Here is a 17,480-nt window from a genome sequence, read left to right on the forward strand (position 1 = left end):
ACGTACATACATATATATATCATCATATATCGATACTCTCCATAATATGCATATATTAGCTTATTAATAAGAAAAGCATTTTACGTATCGAGTAAAGCAATTCTTATTGTGATTGAAGCGATTAATATTACGAGTATATCAATCAAGTACAGCCAGCTGTCATCAATTGCGCACTCGAATAACAATACACTCGCAGTATTCATATTCGTATTCATACATAAACGAGTGTTCACAATAGAAAAAGACTCCTTGATGCTTTCTCTCTTTCTCGCTCTCTGTTGATATTTGTGCTGATTTTATTACCCGCAATCGGTTGGCACTATGACAACACTTTGTTGCCAGCAGGGGAAAAAAGTGAACAATGATGAGTGAGTAGCACTCACTCATTCATAAGTACTCACAGCGTGTGCTCCCCTTTTTTTGATTGATGCAATTGAAAGACCTCAATCTGAATATCAATCAGACTAGATGAATTCAATGCGAGTAAATCAAAGAATTGCAATAGAAAATATTAGTATAATAAAATATCGAAATTTGTGTAATCCAATTAAGCTACTCTTGCTGTTGTCACAATAGGTTGCATGCCACTCGAATGTGGCACATACGAATACGAGTTGCTCTCGTTGCCTTCAATTGACTTTGGCGATTAACAGGAGCAGAAAGTTGATGCCAAGTTAATTTTCAAATGCCCCCAAGCCTTTGCCGCAACACAAAGCCAAAGCACCTACAGACCATCACAAAAAAGACTTCCCCCTGTCTCCGTTTTACCCCCCTGCCTCTCCTCTTCTGAACAGCCTTCGCATTCGTACCTGTGCCAAAAATTCCAATTAAACAAACGCCAAACTTTTGCATGCAAAGCAAAATCAGTGATGCGATGATCCCAAAACTTTTACATCCTCATAAAATATATTTCAACCAACACACATACACGAATAATAAAATAAAATATATAAAAAAAAAGGAAACGCAGAGAAAACGATTTAATAAAGTCATCAAGAAGAGTCAAAATTTTTAAGAGTCAAATACAAACATAAATCATTATCGCAAAAATTGTGAAATATCTATGCCAAAAAGTATCTGATGAACTGTGAAACCAACACCAAAGAATAACATAAAAAATTAAAAGTGTCCTCGACTGCGAGGCACTTGTCACGATTTACAAATAAATTTACAGTTGCTGTATTGGTGCAATTTAATGAAGTCGCCTTTTTAAACACTGCTCAACTACGCGACACTCTCGATTTCGAAAATTTATTTTACTATTCGGATCTATTAATCAGAGTTTTACAACAACATGTCCAATTAATTTTGTCTAGCACTGTAGGGTATGTGAATTGTGCATGAAGTGCACAATTTCTAACTCAATTGTGGCAGCAAAATAAAAACCAAAAAACAACAAAAAATACAAACCAAATTGATGTTATTAAATTTAAATATCAAACGCAATGCGTGAAAGTCTCTTAAACAAAAAATTCCCCAGACGTGCGAAATATTTATGAATTTTGCGCAGCAATTTTGTGGCCAATTAAAATGTGCATAAAAAATAAATTACAACTGTGTGTGTGTGTGTGTGTGTGTGTGTGTTAGGCACCTAAAAGTATTTGCATTTGCTGCTGGGTCAATTAACGCTGCGGCAGCATTGACAATAATTGGAATTTAGCTTAGCGAAATCAAAGCCAAAAACCAAAAATCCAATTAATTGCATTTCAATTAATTTAACTCAAATAATTTATGCACCCCCAAAACAAATATGAAAATTTCAACAAGAAGAAATCCGGCAATTCTGAAGAGTGAATTGATTGATTCGTAGGAAAATTTAAGCTTGATCGCATGCTAAATACTTGTTAATCTTTGCCCTCTTCTATGCATTCATTCAAATAGCTTAAGAGCAACTCATTTGAATACTTGTTCTCTCATAATCCTTAATTTGTGCATTCTATTTATTACACTTTAAATAATTTAAGTGACAACGTCATAAGAAGTTTATATTTCTAAAACAGAAGCTACATCCTAAGTTTTATTTTAAAAGGCAACTCATTTAAATATAGTTTATTATTTAATCGTAAGTTTATTAATTATTTATTTTAAGCGCGTTTATCTTGAATTGATTATTCTTTAATCTTTATTGTCACTGGTCAAAAATAGCAGTAATTTAAATGACATTGAATTGAAATCCTAAGGAATATATACATATGTAATATAAAAAATAATTCAAATTTTTGCTTAATTGTGAAATTAACTCATTTGAACACTTTATTTTTATGTACTATTCGTTATATTTATTAATTTTATTATTGTTATTATTATTTTATTATTATTTGTGTTAAGAACTCTTATAATAAGATTACCTTTATTCACACACTCAAAAGGAAACTCATTATTTTATATGTTATTCTTTTATTAAATTAACTTTTATAAATTCTAAAGAATATTATTATAATTTTAATAAGAATGGAATGAAATCGAAGCGAATATAATTCAGAAGTTAATGATTTTCTTTATTTGAAATGCCAACTCATTTAAACACATTTCATTATTTAGTTTGTGATCTGTTCATTATATTTATTAAATTAATTGTAAGATATTTCATGATGAGTTAATCTTTAGGCACTGTTTAGTAATTATAATAATTTAAATAAAAGTTCGAGCAGAAAAAATACAGAACTTACACCTCAAAATTTAAATATGTGCTTTATTTTAAAAGGCCAACAAATGCAAATAAAACTTGCACACTGCTCAATAAAGAGACAAATATTAGAATAAAAAAAACTCACAGCAGGAAACAAAATAATAAATAGATCCAAGTTGGACAGACGAAACTGTACAACAAATGGCTTCAATTACAGCTGCCACCTGTGCTCTAGAAAATTTTGAGAATGTTGTACAAATAAGCAAATCAAAAACAAAAACGAATAACAAAAACAAAAACAAATGACAAAAAATAAAGACAGCAGAAGGGCAGCAAAAGTATTATTTGTGAACATTTTGCTGCACAATTACAACAAAATAATTTTGATGCCTTTCGGCAGAATTTGAAAGCAATAAAACAAAAAAAACCAAAAAAAACCAAGCCAAACCGAATGTAAATTGAGAAAATTGAAGCAAATAAGCAAAAACAAAAATTATTTTGTTCAATTTTGTTGAAAATTCAATTGAATTCGTTATATTTACAATCATTTATTTATAGCCAAATATGACAGTTTGATTTAAGCATTTAGTGCGTATTTACACAATTATTTTATTTGAAAGTTAAGCAAATTCAAGTATTTATATTGAGCGAAGAGTTTTGTATTCATTATCGATATTTAGTATGTTTTGTTATTTTATTTTATTTATTAATTAGTTCGCTTTTAACGAAATAAATGACATGCAAAAAAAGTTATATATTTCCCAAATTGCACAAATTTCAGAGTGACTGTTTTTGACAGCATTTATGTAGCTAAATTTGGCAGGGAAATCGAACAAAAAAAAAAACAAAAAATTCATGGCCACACAACCAAATTAAATAAATTGAATTATTACTCACATTCTTTGCCTATTTCTATGGCGACAATATCCCAAGAAAATTTTATTCCAAATTTTTATTGACTTTAAATTTCATTACTCTGATTCCACAGTTTTAATTAATGCAGTTTCTCTTCACGAGAAAATGTCTCACGCGCTTTCTCTTCATTGTTTCAAAATTTATCATATAATTTTTGTTTTTGCCTCGCCGATATCAGTGCGGAAAAACAGATTGTTTTTGTTTTTTTATTTTATTTATTTTGTGCTGGGAACTATGCAACGAAATGCCGTCATGAAAATATTTTGACGAACGTTTATTTAACGGAGTTGCGTATAAAAAACTCGATTTCGCTTAACACGGAACATCACTTTATAACGAGCTATTATTTAAAATAAGTTAAGTTAACAAAATAACTTCTTACAGGTTTTTTCATTTCTCAGAACGTAATCAATTTATTTATAATTTTCTTACAAACATTTTCCATAACTATTTATGGTTAAATCAAATTGCGTTTAAACACTTTTATTTTATTACCTATTCTTATTACTTGTGTTATTTGATTTGATTTCTTATTGCCCCATTTTTTTAAAGCGATTTTAATTGAAAATTGGATTAGCCTCAAGTCAGAAAGTAAACTCTCTGCTGGGCTGCAGTAAGAAGATTACCTTGGCCCCTTATTGAGTTATAAATGCCTTTTGAATGCCTGCCACCAGCCAAAGAGTAAAACGAAGCACATGCAAGAGTTGCAGTTGCCAAGTGAATCAATTTAACTTACACTGAAAATAATATTAAATTCAGATAAATAACGAAAGAAAGTAGAAAGAAAAATGGAAGAAATAAGGAAAATATGATATAAGAATTAATAAAGAAGACAGAAAGAAGAAAGTCAGAAAAAGGAAATATCAATAAATAAAGAAAAAAAAAAAGAAAGAAAGCACATCTTGATTTCAAGAACATTTAATATAAGTCCCTAAGTTCTTATTAATATAAGGAAAACATCTTATAGTTTTAAAACCAAAAATCTTATTATAAGATCCACAAAATATTACATTATATTTTTTATTGTTTTTTTTTTTTTAATTCTTTTAAATTGAGCTATTTTATTAATAAACTGATGAGCTATCAGTTGATCAGGACTAAAAGCTAGATACAAAACTTTATAGAAATTTCGATAGACTACAGAATTTTATAACCTAAATTTAATATTTTTATTCTAATTTGGAGAATTTTAAATGTTCAGGCTAATGCTCTAAGTTTTAAGAATTTGTGCTTATTTTTATAACCCAATTTTGAAGACTTATGTTCTTGTTATTTTGTTCAGTGTATGCATATACAACGCAAACACAAATCCTTTCCAATGTCTGTGCTGCGTTTGCTCAAGCTGCCTTTTAGTCAATATTATATTATAAATATTAATAGAAGCGAACGAGTTTTATTGTTGCATTTTACATATTTATTTCCCATGTTGGATTTCTTCTCTCAATTATTATTGATGGTTTTGCCTCGTTTCGCTTGTCATCTTGCGGTCTATCTCTACTATTTTTTTTATTGTTATGGTCTCTCGCTCTCGATCTCTTTCTCGCTTTTAGTGCGTCGCATTATGACAATTTCTTTTTATTATTATAACTATTTATTTCGTTTTTTACTGCAATATTATTTTGTTACTCGATTTTGATGTGAAACTTTTGTAGTTTGGCTTCACATTACGAGCGTCCTCTGTGTATGTTTGCCTTGCACATTAGAAGAGTCCTCTACATGTGTGTGTGTGTGTGTGTGTGTGTGTGTGTGTTTGGCTTTTGACGGTTGCAAGACATGACCGCTTGCCCTGCTTGAATTGTTAGTTTTGTTATGGTTTGTAATTTCAGTGACCAGCATCAGTTCTCCAACTGTGTGTGTGTATGTGTGTGTGTGTGTGTAATTGCAACTGGTTGCCAGTCGTGTCATGCATGATTCTTTGCCAACACACAAAAGCAGCTCAATTCCCGCTCACTTCCTTTTGGCAGTCTGAAAAATACGCATACGCACTGTTGGCCATAGACCAAGTTTGTCTCTCTCTCTCTGTCTCTGTCGCTGTCATTGTGATTGTGTTGTCTATTGTCTCTCTCTCTCTCTCTCTCTCTATTTCTCTCTCCCTCTCTGTCTCTGTCTGTCTCTATCTTTTTGGTTGTCTGTTTTCACATCACATCACCACACAAAATTCTCTCACACAAAACACACACACACACATTCTCTGTGTCGTCTCTCTCGCACACCATTCTCTCTACACACTGTCTCTCTCTTTCTTTCTTTCTCTTCTCTCTCTCTCTCTCTCTCTCTGTCTGTTCTTCTGTTCTTTCTATATGTTCTATCCACAGGATGTGCCAGCGCTACGTGATAGCGTCTATCACATTGATTCGTTTGTCTTGGACGCTCCAAAGAGCGCCATATTCGTGGGATTACAGAATGATTTCTTGTGCGATTTCACCTACACTCGCCACAAGGAGCAACAACAGCAGCAGCATGCTCTCGCCAACAACAACAACAGCAACGGCAACGGTAACGGCAGCAGCCATACGCATACGCATACGAATAGCAACAGCAACAGCAGCAACAGCTGCAGCCAGCGCAGCAGCATCGATAGCAGCAACAACAACAGTCAAATGCAGTTGCACAGCGAGAGCAACAGCAACAGCTTTGACATGCAGCAGCAGGTGTTGCCATTGGGCGATGATTACGATTGCGATTACGATTGTGACTACGATTACGATTGCGTTAGCAGCAATGCTCTCGACAATCTTTGTCCCTATCAGCAACCATTGGCTGAGGAGCAACAACTGCAACTGCAACTGCGGCAAGATGTGGAGCAGCCAGAAGAAGAAGAAGAGCTAGACGAAGAGGAGGAACAGGCTGAGGAGGAAGCTGAGGATGAGCAAGTAGAGGAAGAGGAGGAGTACGACGATGGCATTGGATTTAGCTGTGACAGCGACAGCGCCACCATCGCTGAGGATGATGAATTTGTGCTAGTCACTGGTCATTGTCTGCCACTGACCAGCAACAACAACCACAACAACAACAACAACCATGGCAACAGCAACTCCAACTCGAACTGCAGCAGCTCATTGCAATGCAGCACGCCCACAGGCATTGATGGCTGCTCATCGGCAGCAGCATCGTCGACAACATCGGATGTGGACGCCATATTGCCGGACCTAACACCGCCATTGCCACCGCCACCGCCGCCACCTCGACACCAGCAGCCACAGCTGACGGTCAAGTCGATGCCGAAGGCTAGAAAGGCGCTGAAATTTTTCAATAAAATCATCTAATGCGAAACGATATCCCCCGCCTTCAATCCACTCCCCTTTCACTCCCCTTTCATGACATTTCTCATGCGTTTATTGAATGTGGGCGTGGCCTCATTAAAAAGTCCAAAACGTTGCACAAAAGATCAGACACACACAGCTCAGACAGACAACCATTTGACCACATTGGGCTTTTGAGCCCATTTCCATTTGTTTCCTGCCTCTCCCACCCTCCTCCCCCTCGCACTGTCCTCAAGCGAGCTTTGTCCACGCTGCGCGTAATACGAGTTGATGCCTCATTAAAACTGCTGCTTGTTATTGCTGCAAATCTCTGGCATCGCTTCCTCCTCTTCGTCCTCGTCCTCGTCCTCTTCTACCTGTCGTCATTTATCATTCACTCATTTTCCCGAATGCGACACAATTATGTGAATCCGTTAAGCATACGCAGTGTGCGCCCCACTGCAAAACAGAAAATACTATTGAACGCAAAGCAGACGAGCCCAACAAATTGACCAGCGCGATTTGAATCTAAAGCTAATAAGAAACATATTTTCAATTCAGCGAAATTGATGTATTTATAAGTAGTTAGTTGATAATTGAAATTCAGCTTGAAATACCGAAATATTTAACAAAATTTATTGAACAGTAATTAAACATATTAAGAATTTATGCATATTCATATCGAGCTGCAAATTTAATTGTTTGCCAGTTGCCAAACTATTTGGACTTCAGTTGATATCAAAAGTATTTGCTTTAAGCTATTTTAGATTTCAAGAATGCTAAACGTTTTGCACAGCATCAAGCATCAGGTGTCGAGTTTGCATTCCAGCATTTGCCAGAAATAACAGCAATAAATTTATGGTTTAAATAATTGAAATACTCAAGGAATTCAATGCAGCAAATAAATTTGCATTAATCGCGTTTTAATCCCCGAGTTTTATTTACATTTTCATTTGAAGCGACAACAACAAAACGCAAAAGAAACTAAGAGACTTTTGTCGCCTTGAATGAAAGTGAAACACATATGTTTATGCATAACAATTTGTCACAATTCATAAAGTAAAACTAAAAGTGTTTAAACATTAGAAGCAACAAATATGCTGCCAACTACAAGTAGTTAAGTTTAAATGCCATTTCGAATGTCCTTGCAGACACAGAAACATATTTCAAATTACATTTTAGCAAAACATAAAAAAAAACCCAATCTGTTAAAGCTAGACAATCAATTTGATGTTTCGTTTGCTTAAGTTCAAAGTTTGCAAGGCTCGAAAGAGAGAGAAAAATAGAGAATGGCGAAAAACGAAAAACCTTTTAAGCGATTGCGACTAGCAAAAGCAGAAAATTTATAAATTGGCAAAGCGTAAAACCAAAGAATATAAAGTTGACTGCGATTCAGCATTATTGGCAGACATATTAACTAAGAGCGTATTCATTATACTATATATTCGACTATATATAACGTTTTTTTTTACACACATACATATATTATATAATGTAATACTTATAGTTGTAGCTTTAGTTGTAGTTGTAGTTATCGAAACCGCAGGCAGCTTCAAACGAGAATAAAATGCATAATAAACAGAGACAGAGAAAAATGAATGTAAAGAAAAAAGAAAAAAAGAAAATGTGCAGCAAATGTTTGGCTTGTATTTTATTATGAATGCAATTTGAGGTGCCGTCGACTAAGGGCCACAATGCGGCAATCTTGGCAAGCACTCCCAACGACGACGACGACGTCGACTCCGCAAACAAGCTCAGATTCCAGCACGGGGAGAAAGGTCAAACCACCAGCAGTTGACCTGCCCTCTTTCTCCTGTCCTCTGCCCTCTGCCCTCTGCCCTCTTCCCACTCCTTGATCTCCTTCTCTGTCCATTTGCATCGCCTTCGCTTGCTTGCTTCATTATTATGTAGTTTATTTGCGTATTTACGCTTCCTTTTATGCACGCTCAAGTGCAACACAGCCAGCGAGTGCTCGAGTTTGCCTCTTTCTGTTTTTCTGAGAGGTGCAACAACAATCGGCGTATTAATGACTTCGACTGCTTCGTCCTGGCTTCGTCCTTGGCACTGATGAAGAATCAGGTGGCGCGGCACTTAATTGCTACCCCGTAATCCAGCTGACAATCGACACTGAGACACAGAGAGAGAGAGAGAGAGAATGACAGAGAGAGCGGGAGAGTGAGAGAGAGAGAGTGTTGAGTATTAATATTACGCATACGCCACGTTGCACACACAATGCAACACACACACACTCACACACCAAATTCCTTCCCTCCCTTGAAATTAAGGCTTTATTTGCATGATCGCAGCTCTTCCTCCCCCAACCCCCTCTCGCAGCCAATCGCCATCTCGCCAGACCCGCCAAAATTAATTGAAAATATTTATTATTATGCTTATTACACGCACACACATATTGGATATACACACTATACACATATGTACATACATACATACATATATATGTACTATATATACTGATAACGTTAACGTCGTTGACTCTCGTCTCTCATGCACATTATTTCGTTTCTGTGGCCATTTCTCGTGGCATCTTCTTCGGTCATTGCAGGAGCACATACGTGAGTCCAAGGAGAGCAAACTGGACGAGATGGGACGCAACTCCAAGGCACGTTCGCGTGAGAACATATCAAGGTAAGTGCACACCTTTGCCCTGCCTCCTTTCTCCTTTCTCCTTTCCCCTTTTCTCCTTTCACCTCCATCGCTTTCACTTACCTGCCATCAGGCAAACTCATTAAGCCACATTATGTCCGCTTCATTGCCAACGAAAGGCAAAATCAAATTCGGCTATGCAACGCCAGCCATCGCATTAGGGTTGCCACCCCTTCCCACCTCACTTGACTTGCAAGTCAACCCTTAAACTTTACTTCAAGTTGATGTTGCAGTTGCAATTTTAATTGATGCAACACTTTTCCACAGTTTATGGTATTATTGTATTACATATCAGAGAATATACAACATAAATTGCTAAAGTAGAATCATAGTTACAAATATATAAAAATATACAAAATAAATTAATATATATTACTATCAAAAATCATTAAGCAATCATTATTAAACATACATATAGCTAAACGAAATATAAATTACAATAGTAAAATCATAGTTTAGTATACATCATTGAAAATATTCTTACTTAAAACAAAATAATCGCTTCAAAAATTAAATTGCAGTATTCAAGTCTTAGCTTAGAAATCATATAATATTAAACATATAATGTGCAGCATTTGCAATATTATAATCATAGCTTAGAAAACATCATTAGAAATATTCTATATAATCATAAATGTTCTTAATGCTAAATATAGTTGCTTTAAGAAAACCATTTCTTATTTCTTATTAAACAATAAATATGAACAAATAAAAATATATATACAAATATACATAAATAACAAAAGAATAAACTACAGTTCAAGTACAATTGCCTTTATTAACATATTAATATATCTATATATATAAATTTGTTCGTCCTGCCTGATTGACTGACTTATTGACTGAAAGACTAACTGATACATTGACAGACTAAACTAACAGCAGAAAACTCTCGATTAAACTGCTCAACTAACACTTCATTCGACTGTTGAATAAGTTGCGGAGTTGAGCAGTGAATCACCAGACAGACCATCATCCAGGATTAAAATTTAAATAAGAAAGAATTACTCCTTAAATAGTGGAATTATGTATTAAAAAGTAAACAAGTAAGAAAGCTACATTCGAGTGTGCTCGACTGTGAAATACCCGCTACCCATTGTGAATAAAAGCAAAACAGTGCAGTATTTACTTTAAAATATAAATATAATATAATTAGTATACCGCAAAAATATACCGAAGGCTACATTTGGTATTATGATATCGTACTACATTCAAAATATGCCATAGACTGTAAAATATACCAAATATATAGTCAAAGCAACTAAAATCCGTAGTAAGGAGGCTTTTTCGCCTATAAAAAGTATTTCTTAAATAACTCCAACAATTTTTGTCTGATCGCAAGCAAGATTTCAGAGATCATAAATCATATACAAAAAATCGTGACTCTAGCTTCAAGATTACACTTGTTCTTCGATTTTTATCAATTTGCGAGGACAGAAGTAGGCGTGGCAAAATTTTAAACAAAATTGCAATCATAACAAATGCTGTCGACAAAAAATTATAACCTACCTCTGTAATCTCGGTGTTAATACGAACAGGCACAAAGTTATAATACCATTCTACCCTTAGGCAGAAGGCGAATTTAAACAAGTAAGAAAGCTACAGTCGATTGTACTCGACTGTGAGATACCCGCTTTAGATACCCATTTTAAATAAAAGCAATATATTTTGCGGTATTATTCTCAAAATATACCAAATATACTGCAAAAATACTAAAAATATACCAAATGGTATGTTTGGTATATCGATATAGTACTGCATTCAAAATATACCTTAGACGGCACAATATACCAGATTGTCAGCCAAAGCAACTCAGACCCCTAGTAAGTAGGCGTTTTTGCCCATACAAAAGTATTTCTTTAATAACTTCCAAAATTTTTATCTGATCGCAACCAAATCAGGAAATAGTTATTATTGTATACACCAAAATTCGCAAATTACACTTGTTATTCGATTTTTTTGATTTGCGGGGGCGGAAGTGGGCGTGGCAAAAATTTGAAACAAACTTGATCTGCGTGCAAACATAACAAATGATGTCGAAAAAAAATTATAGCTCTATCTCTTATAGTCTCTGAGATCTAGGTGTTCATACGGACGGACGGACAGACGGACATGGCTAGATCGTCTCGGCTGTTGACGCTGATCAAGAATATATATACTTTATAGGGTCGGATATGCCTCCTTCTACCTGTTACATACATTTCCTGTTGGCACAAAGTTATAATACCCTTCTACCCTTTGGGCAACGGGTATAAAAAGAAAGAATTATACCTTAACATACCTTAATTTATACCTGGATTTACGTTTGCAAAAGTAAAATAGCTAGAAAACTTTGGTGTTTTTTTTTGTATTCCAAATGTATATTTGAACTTGATTATAAATGTATATTTAACAATAGACATAAAAGATAAAATTCGAAATTTAAAGCTTTTAAACACAGCATAGTTTGATTTAATTCGATAGTAATACTGAAGAGAGAATTATTATGTATGTTCACAGTATATATGTTTCTTATATGTAGCAAGTATAAACATTGTTATGTATAACTATGTCTTCATCACTTTCCTCGTCCACTCCACCCCGACAATTTAATGGTTATATGTTTGCGAAATACTCTCGCATATAAATAATTAATTGCTTAATGCGCAACAACTTAATGCTCGGCATTTAATTCGTTGACAATTTGCAGACAAAAGCATTCGCAGACCTCGTTACAAATTCTTGATGATGTGTCGAATCGTTATTATCGCGAGGCTGTTCCCATATCGACGCAGTCGAGCAAGGCGGACTTCAAGGAGAAGGAGCACAGTATTCTGCGTCGCCATCCCGACATGACCCAAACGACGCTGTGCGGTGGCGTTGGCGGTGGCGGTGGCGGTGGTGATGATGGTGAATCCTCGTCAACGACGACGGCAACGCACGAGATGATGACAAAGGCGGCGATTGCGACCGCGCCGGTTAATGCCTGTGATATGGGCTGTCAAACAAGGTGAGTGTGTGTGGTCAGAAGAGGAGGGAGGGAACCGGGGCTTGGTCATCATCGTCATTATCCATGGCATATGTGCAATAAACTAGACGCGAACAAATTGCAAAGTCAACGCTCAGCAAACAGCAGAAACAATGACACAATGTGTTCCCAGCATCAAAACAGGATTTCTAATGTAGAGTTCGAGAAGGGGTAGAGGGGGGGAAAACAGGAATGGGAAACAGAATTGGAATGAAGCAGGAGTTGAGTACGTAACCCGGAAACAGTGCCTGCTGCTTGTACAATACAAATCGATGCAAATATTTGTATTTGCATGCGTCTTCTCACACACACACACACACAAACAGAGCTCTGAGTCAGAGTGTCTGCTAGAGGGTATGGCCAGAGGGAAGGGAAGGGAACGGAAGAGGGACACGTGAATGGGAGCATAGAGTTGTCTACACAAGCGGCACAATCACAAAACATGACGCAATGCATGCACAATAGAGATGACTTCGAATTCGGGATCCGCATAAATATTTTATAAGTCATGAGGCCACAGTGAACAGTTGCCAGAAATGCTCTAGCCAAGAATAACCAAGTGTGAATAATGCAAAAGTCGAGTTTATGAATTTCTTTGATCAGTTTTACAACAACAGTGGGTTTGAAATGATAATTAATTAGTTTAATGCTCAAGTTAGCGGACACAATTTGCAGTTGTAACAGTTTTATTAAACTGTCAGATCGTTGGAAACAATTTCAGAGCACACTTAGAACAGTGGGAACAGTGCAGCATCATGTAACAAAGCCACAGCTTACACTTTAAAGGGAACAGTTGCAATAAGCAACCGCAAATGTATTACATAAGTAGAACAGCAGATGTAAACTAGTTAAGTGGGAACAGCTGCTGTAACATGCAGGTAACTGCTGGTAGGGAACAGCAGTAAATAAGCGGGAACAGCTGCATCAAAATAGACAAGGAACAGCATCCAATAAGTTAACAACAATTTAACCTATATATAAAGAGAACAACAGCAGTAATCAAGCAAGTCGCAGTTGACAATCCATGATTTTTCAGTCTCTGAATTAAATTTATAATTTCGTCATTTGTACAATACAATTGAAAAAATGACTATTAAAGTTAATTATAGGAAATTTGTTACAATAGATCATTTGATTGGACACAATATCAGCTGTAATAAATCAGGGGACAATTGAAGTGTATAAAAAGAAATAAATTTTGAAACAATTTCCATTTTAAGCATTAGTTATTTTACAATCAAAGATATAAAAAAGTGGTGTTATTCTTAATTTGATAACTATATTTCGTAACTCAAACATAGACATACAAATTATCGCTAAGAACCTTAACAAACTTCAGACGGCTCACAATTAGGTGGAATGAGAAGAACAGCAGCAAGTGAGCATATATTTAATTGGGAACAGTCGCTGCAAGCAGGCATTCTGCAATGTAGGAACAGTAGTCACCAAAAAAATATACAATTGAATGGAAATAACTTCAACTAAGCGAACACACCGTTAAGTGGGAACAGCAGCAACAAAGCGAGCTTCTAGTGAATTGAGAACAGCAGCAGCAGCGAGGATAGAAAGAATTGGGAACAGCAGTAGCAAGCGAGCATAAAGTAAAGTGAGAACAGTTGCCCCGAACAAGCATACAATTGATTGGTAACAGCAACAGCTAAGCAAGTATTGAATTGATTGGGAACAGTAAACATCCAGTTAAATGGGAACAGCAGCAACATAGCGAGCTGGTAGTTAAACGAGAATAACAGAAGAAGCTAGTATAGATAGAAGTAGGAACAGCTAAAGCAAGCAAGCATTGAGAGAAGTGGGAACAGTTGCAGCAAGAAAGCTATTTGTTGAGTAGGAAAAGTAGTAGTAAATCGAACACACAGTTAAGTGGGAACAGCAGCAACAAAGCGAGCTTGCAATGAAGTAATAATAAGTAGGAACAGCTGAAGCAAGCGAGCATATAAATAAGTGGGAACAGCAATGACTTGAATGGGAGCAACAGCAATAACTAGTAGATGACAGATAACAGTCATAGTTCGCAGTTCACAGTTCGCAGTTCACGGTTCGCAGTTCACAGTTGAAGCTTTATTCAGTCACAGTTTTTGCTTGGCGCAGATCTCAGGCTACTTGCATGTTTTAGTCCATATGCCAGCAATGGAGAAGGAGAAGAAGGGGGAAAGCAAAGCCAGAGCAGACTCTGCAGGGTTTACTTAACGAGTATGAAAGACAAATATTGAAACGTTACAAACACTTCTCTCTTTTCTCTCTCTCTCTCTCTCTCTCTTTCTTTCACTCGCTGTGTGCACCTTTTGGAACCCAACAGGGAATCGCTGTTTGCCAACAGTCCCAGCGCCGTTGCCACGCTAATGAGACAAAAGTCCAGCTCATCTTCGTTGGGCGGCGGCAGCGGAATGGGCGTGGCTGTGATGCCACCGCCACCGCCACGCTTCTTCAGCACATTTGGCTATGATCAGGGCCTGGCTCCGAGCATGGGAGGAGGTGGAGGAGGAGCTGGTGCTGGTGCTGGGATGGGCATGGGCATGATTGCGATATCGCCAACGCTGCCAGCTACAACGCCGCCGCCGCCATCGTCGGCATCTGCGCAGCTGCTCAACACGCTGACGCGTCGCAGCCAAATGCACAACATGCAACATGCGCCGTCGCAACACGAATCCCTCGAGCTCGAGGAGCGGCACAGCGGTGTTGGCGGTGCAGGCGGCGGTGGCGGTGGAGGTGGTCATCGCTCGCATTATGGTCTAATAGTGGCATCCGCCGTTAAGCCGCAGGAGATGTGCCATCATCATCATCAGCACCAGCAGCAGCAGCAGCAGCAACAACAGCAGCAACGAACGCCACATCATGCACATCCTGCGCATCAGCATCAACAGCAGCAGCAGCAGCAGCAGCAAGCGCCGACGGTGGCAACGCGATTGCCGCACATGATGCACGCCCAGAAAGCACCAAGCCAAACGATGCTGCCCTTGGGCAAGGCGGGAGCAGGCGGAGGCGGAGGCGGAGGTGGAGGCAACACTGCTGGACCGCATGCTGGCGGTGGTGGTGGAAAGCAGCTGAAGAACGAGGAATCCAAAGTGTTCATCGACATACGGAATTCAGCGCCAGACGTGATTATCATGACGTCCCATTGACATTTAAGGATTGCCCGCCAATCAACAGCAGCACTAGCATCAGCAGCAGCAGCAGCAACGGCAGCAGCAATAGTAACAACAACAAAAACAACATTGACCAACAACAGCAACAACGATGACGACGACGACGACGACAGCATCACAATGGTTGGCATATTAACCACAGCCACAACGGCGCCGCTGACACGACACGGACATTCACGCAGACAGGCGCACGAGCCAGGACACGAACAAGAACACAGACACAGACATGGACATGGACATGGACAGGGACAGGGACATGAAGACGGCGTGGCGCAATCAGGCAAACGAATACGAATAGCAAAACGCCAGCTTTCCGGCCGGAACAAAGTGTTGCAGTCGCAGTCGCAGTCGGAACAGATGCATTTTTTCCTTTTTTATGCGTTTTGTTTTGCACGTTTTTATGCGGCGACTTTAAGGCCAGGTAACGGCTTCTCTTATTTTGCACTAGCACTTTAACTTTAAGCATCAACAACATTTTTCAATTATTTGTAAATTGCAATTGTTGCTCAGCTGTCTGCGAAATGTCAAGACTAAAGCCAAGACTAAAGCACTCACACACTCACATTACAACTACACTTTTATACACACACGCACGCACGCTCTGATTACAACATAATACACTTGCTTACACAACGCACATGAAGTCAGCAAGGTAGACACTAAGCAGACGCAACATGGCGTATGCGCAACGTCGACGAGAGACGAGAGACGACGATGACAACAAGCAGCAAGCAGCAAGCGACAGCAACGCGTTCTTTGCCGTTGACCACGAAAGTGAAACGGTGTCTGCTATCTGTTATCTGTTATCTACTGCTGTCCTGTCTCACAAGCATACATATGCTGTTCCACCTGTCCACCAGCTGCTCTCCTTGCATTCCTGCTCGTCGCCAGCACTTCCTCAGCTCCTACTCTTTCTGCTACCTTTCTTCTCCTACTCCTACACCTGCTCTTCCCTCGTCTCCTTCTCTGTCTCCTCTCCTATCTTCTCTCCTGTCTCCTCTCCAGTCTCTTCTCCCCCATCTACACTCTCGACACCCTTCTTGCAGTTACTTCACTTCGTGGCGGGTAACTTCTTCATTTACATGCATGCGAAACGTGCCGACAGCTTGCCCGCTCACTCAGTCCAAGTCGAGTCCAATCCAGTCCAGCTCAGTTCAGTTCTGTTCAGTCCATCCATCATCGCGTGGCACGTGCAACCAAACCGTGCAACGTCCAGCAAAGCAATTTGCGTGAAAATAGTTTTTTAAGTGATTTTCGCCCTGCATTCGTTACGCTGCGAGATGTTTTAATCATTTAATTAAATTGTTTTCCATTTACTTCATCCTTTTACACCCCACCCCACCACTTAAATCTCACATTTTACTTTGATTATCTGTTTGTGTATTGCATTCATCTCCTTCTCTTCATTTTACTTGACTCATCTTGGACTTGACTTTGAGTTTCAGTTTGTTGAGCCCTTTTTTTTGGCAATTCATTCATTGGTTACTCAAATATCATTTCACCGTCAGATTTTCTTTCCATTTGCTGGCGTTTTGATTTCACTTTTCACTGTGCAAAAAAAAAAAAAACGCCAACAAGCTGTCAGCTCACAATTAGCACGGTCACCGTATTGCGTTTTGGATTTTCGATGTTGCGTTCTGGCTTTTCTCTCTTACCTACATATCTGTGTCAATCAGGGCGGAAAAATCACTCTGCGTGGGCGTTCCAACATTTCAATTCGCTGCGATACTGTTGCCATAAGAAGAGAGTGTTTTTTTTATCGTATATCGATATTGGAGTTCATATAATTCACTATCGATTTCATCATTCGAACAATTATATTTTCATTTCAATTCGCTGCGATTAGATGAATGAATATTTAT

The 17,480-nt window shown here is 37.9% G+C and overlaps 1 protein-coding gene across 4 annotated transcripts in view; it reads left to right on the plus strand.

Annotated features, from left to right (window-relative positions):
• Positions 1-17,480, plus strand: part of LOC133848372 (neuropilin and tolloid-like protein 2) — a 67,096-nt gene that overhangs the window by 46,549 nt on the left and 3,067 nt on the right. Inside the window, exons 9-11 of one of the 4 annotated variants that reach the window (XR_009895258.1) lie at positions 9,350-9,432; positions 12,140-12,439; positions 14,772-16,039. Coding sequence is in view for 3 of the 4 variants with exons in the window: in XM_062283910.1 (XP_062139894.1) it covers positions 9,350-9,432; positions 12,140-12,439; positions 14,772-15,594 (1,206 nt within the window). In the remaining variant the exon portion in view is untranslated. Of the gene's footprint in view, positions 1-4,096; positions 4,121-9,349; positions 9,433-12,139; positions 12,440-14,771; positions 16,323-17,480 lie in introns of those variants that run through there. The other 3 variants (XM_062283910.1, XM_062283912.1, XM_062283911.1) reach the window with 3 other exon arrangements.

The sequence above is a fragment of the Drosophila sulfurigaster genome, chromosome X (genome assembly GCF_023558435.1).
Source record: "Drosophila sulfurigaster albostrigata strain 15112-1811.04 chromosome X, ASM2355843v2, whole genome shotgun sequence".
In the NCBI taxonomy this organism is placed as follows: Eukaryota; Metazoa; Arthropoda; class Insecta; order Diptera; family Drosophilidae; genus Drosophila; species Drosophila sulfurigaster.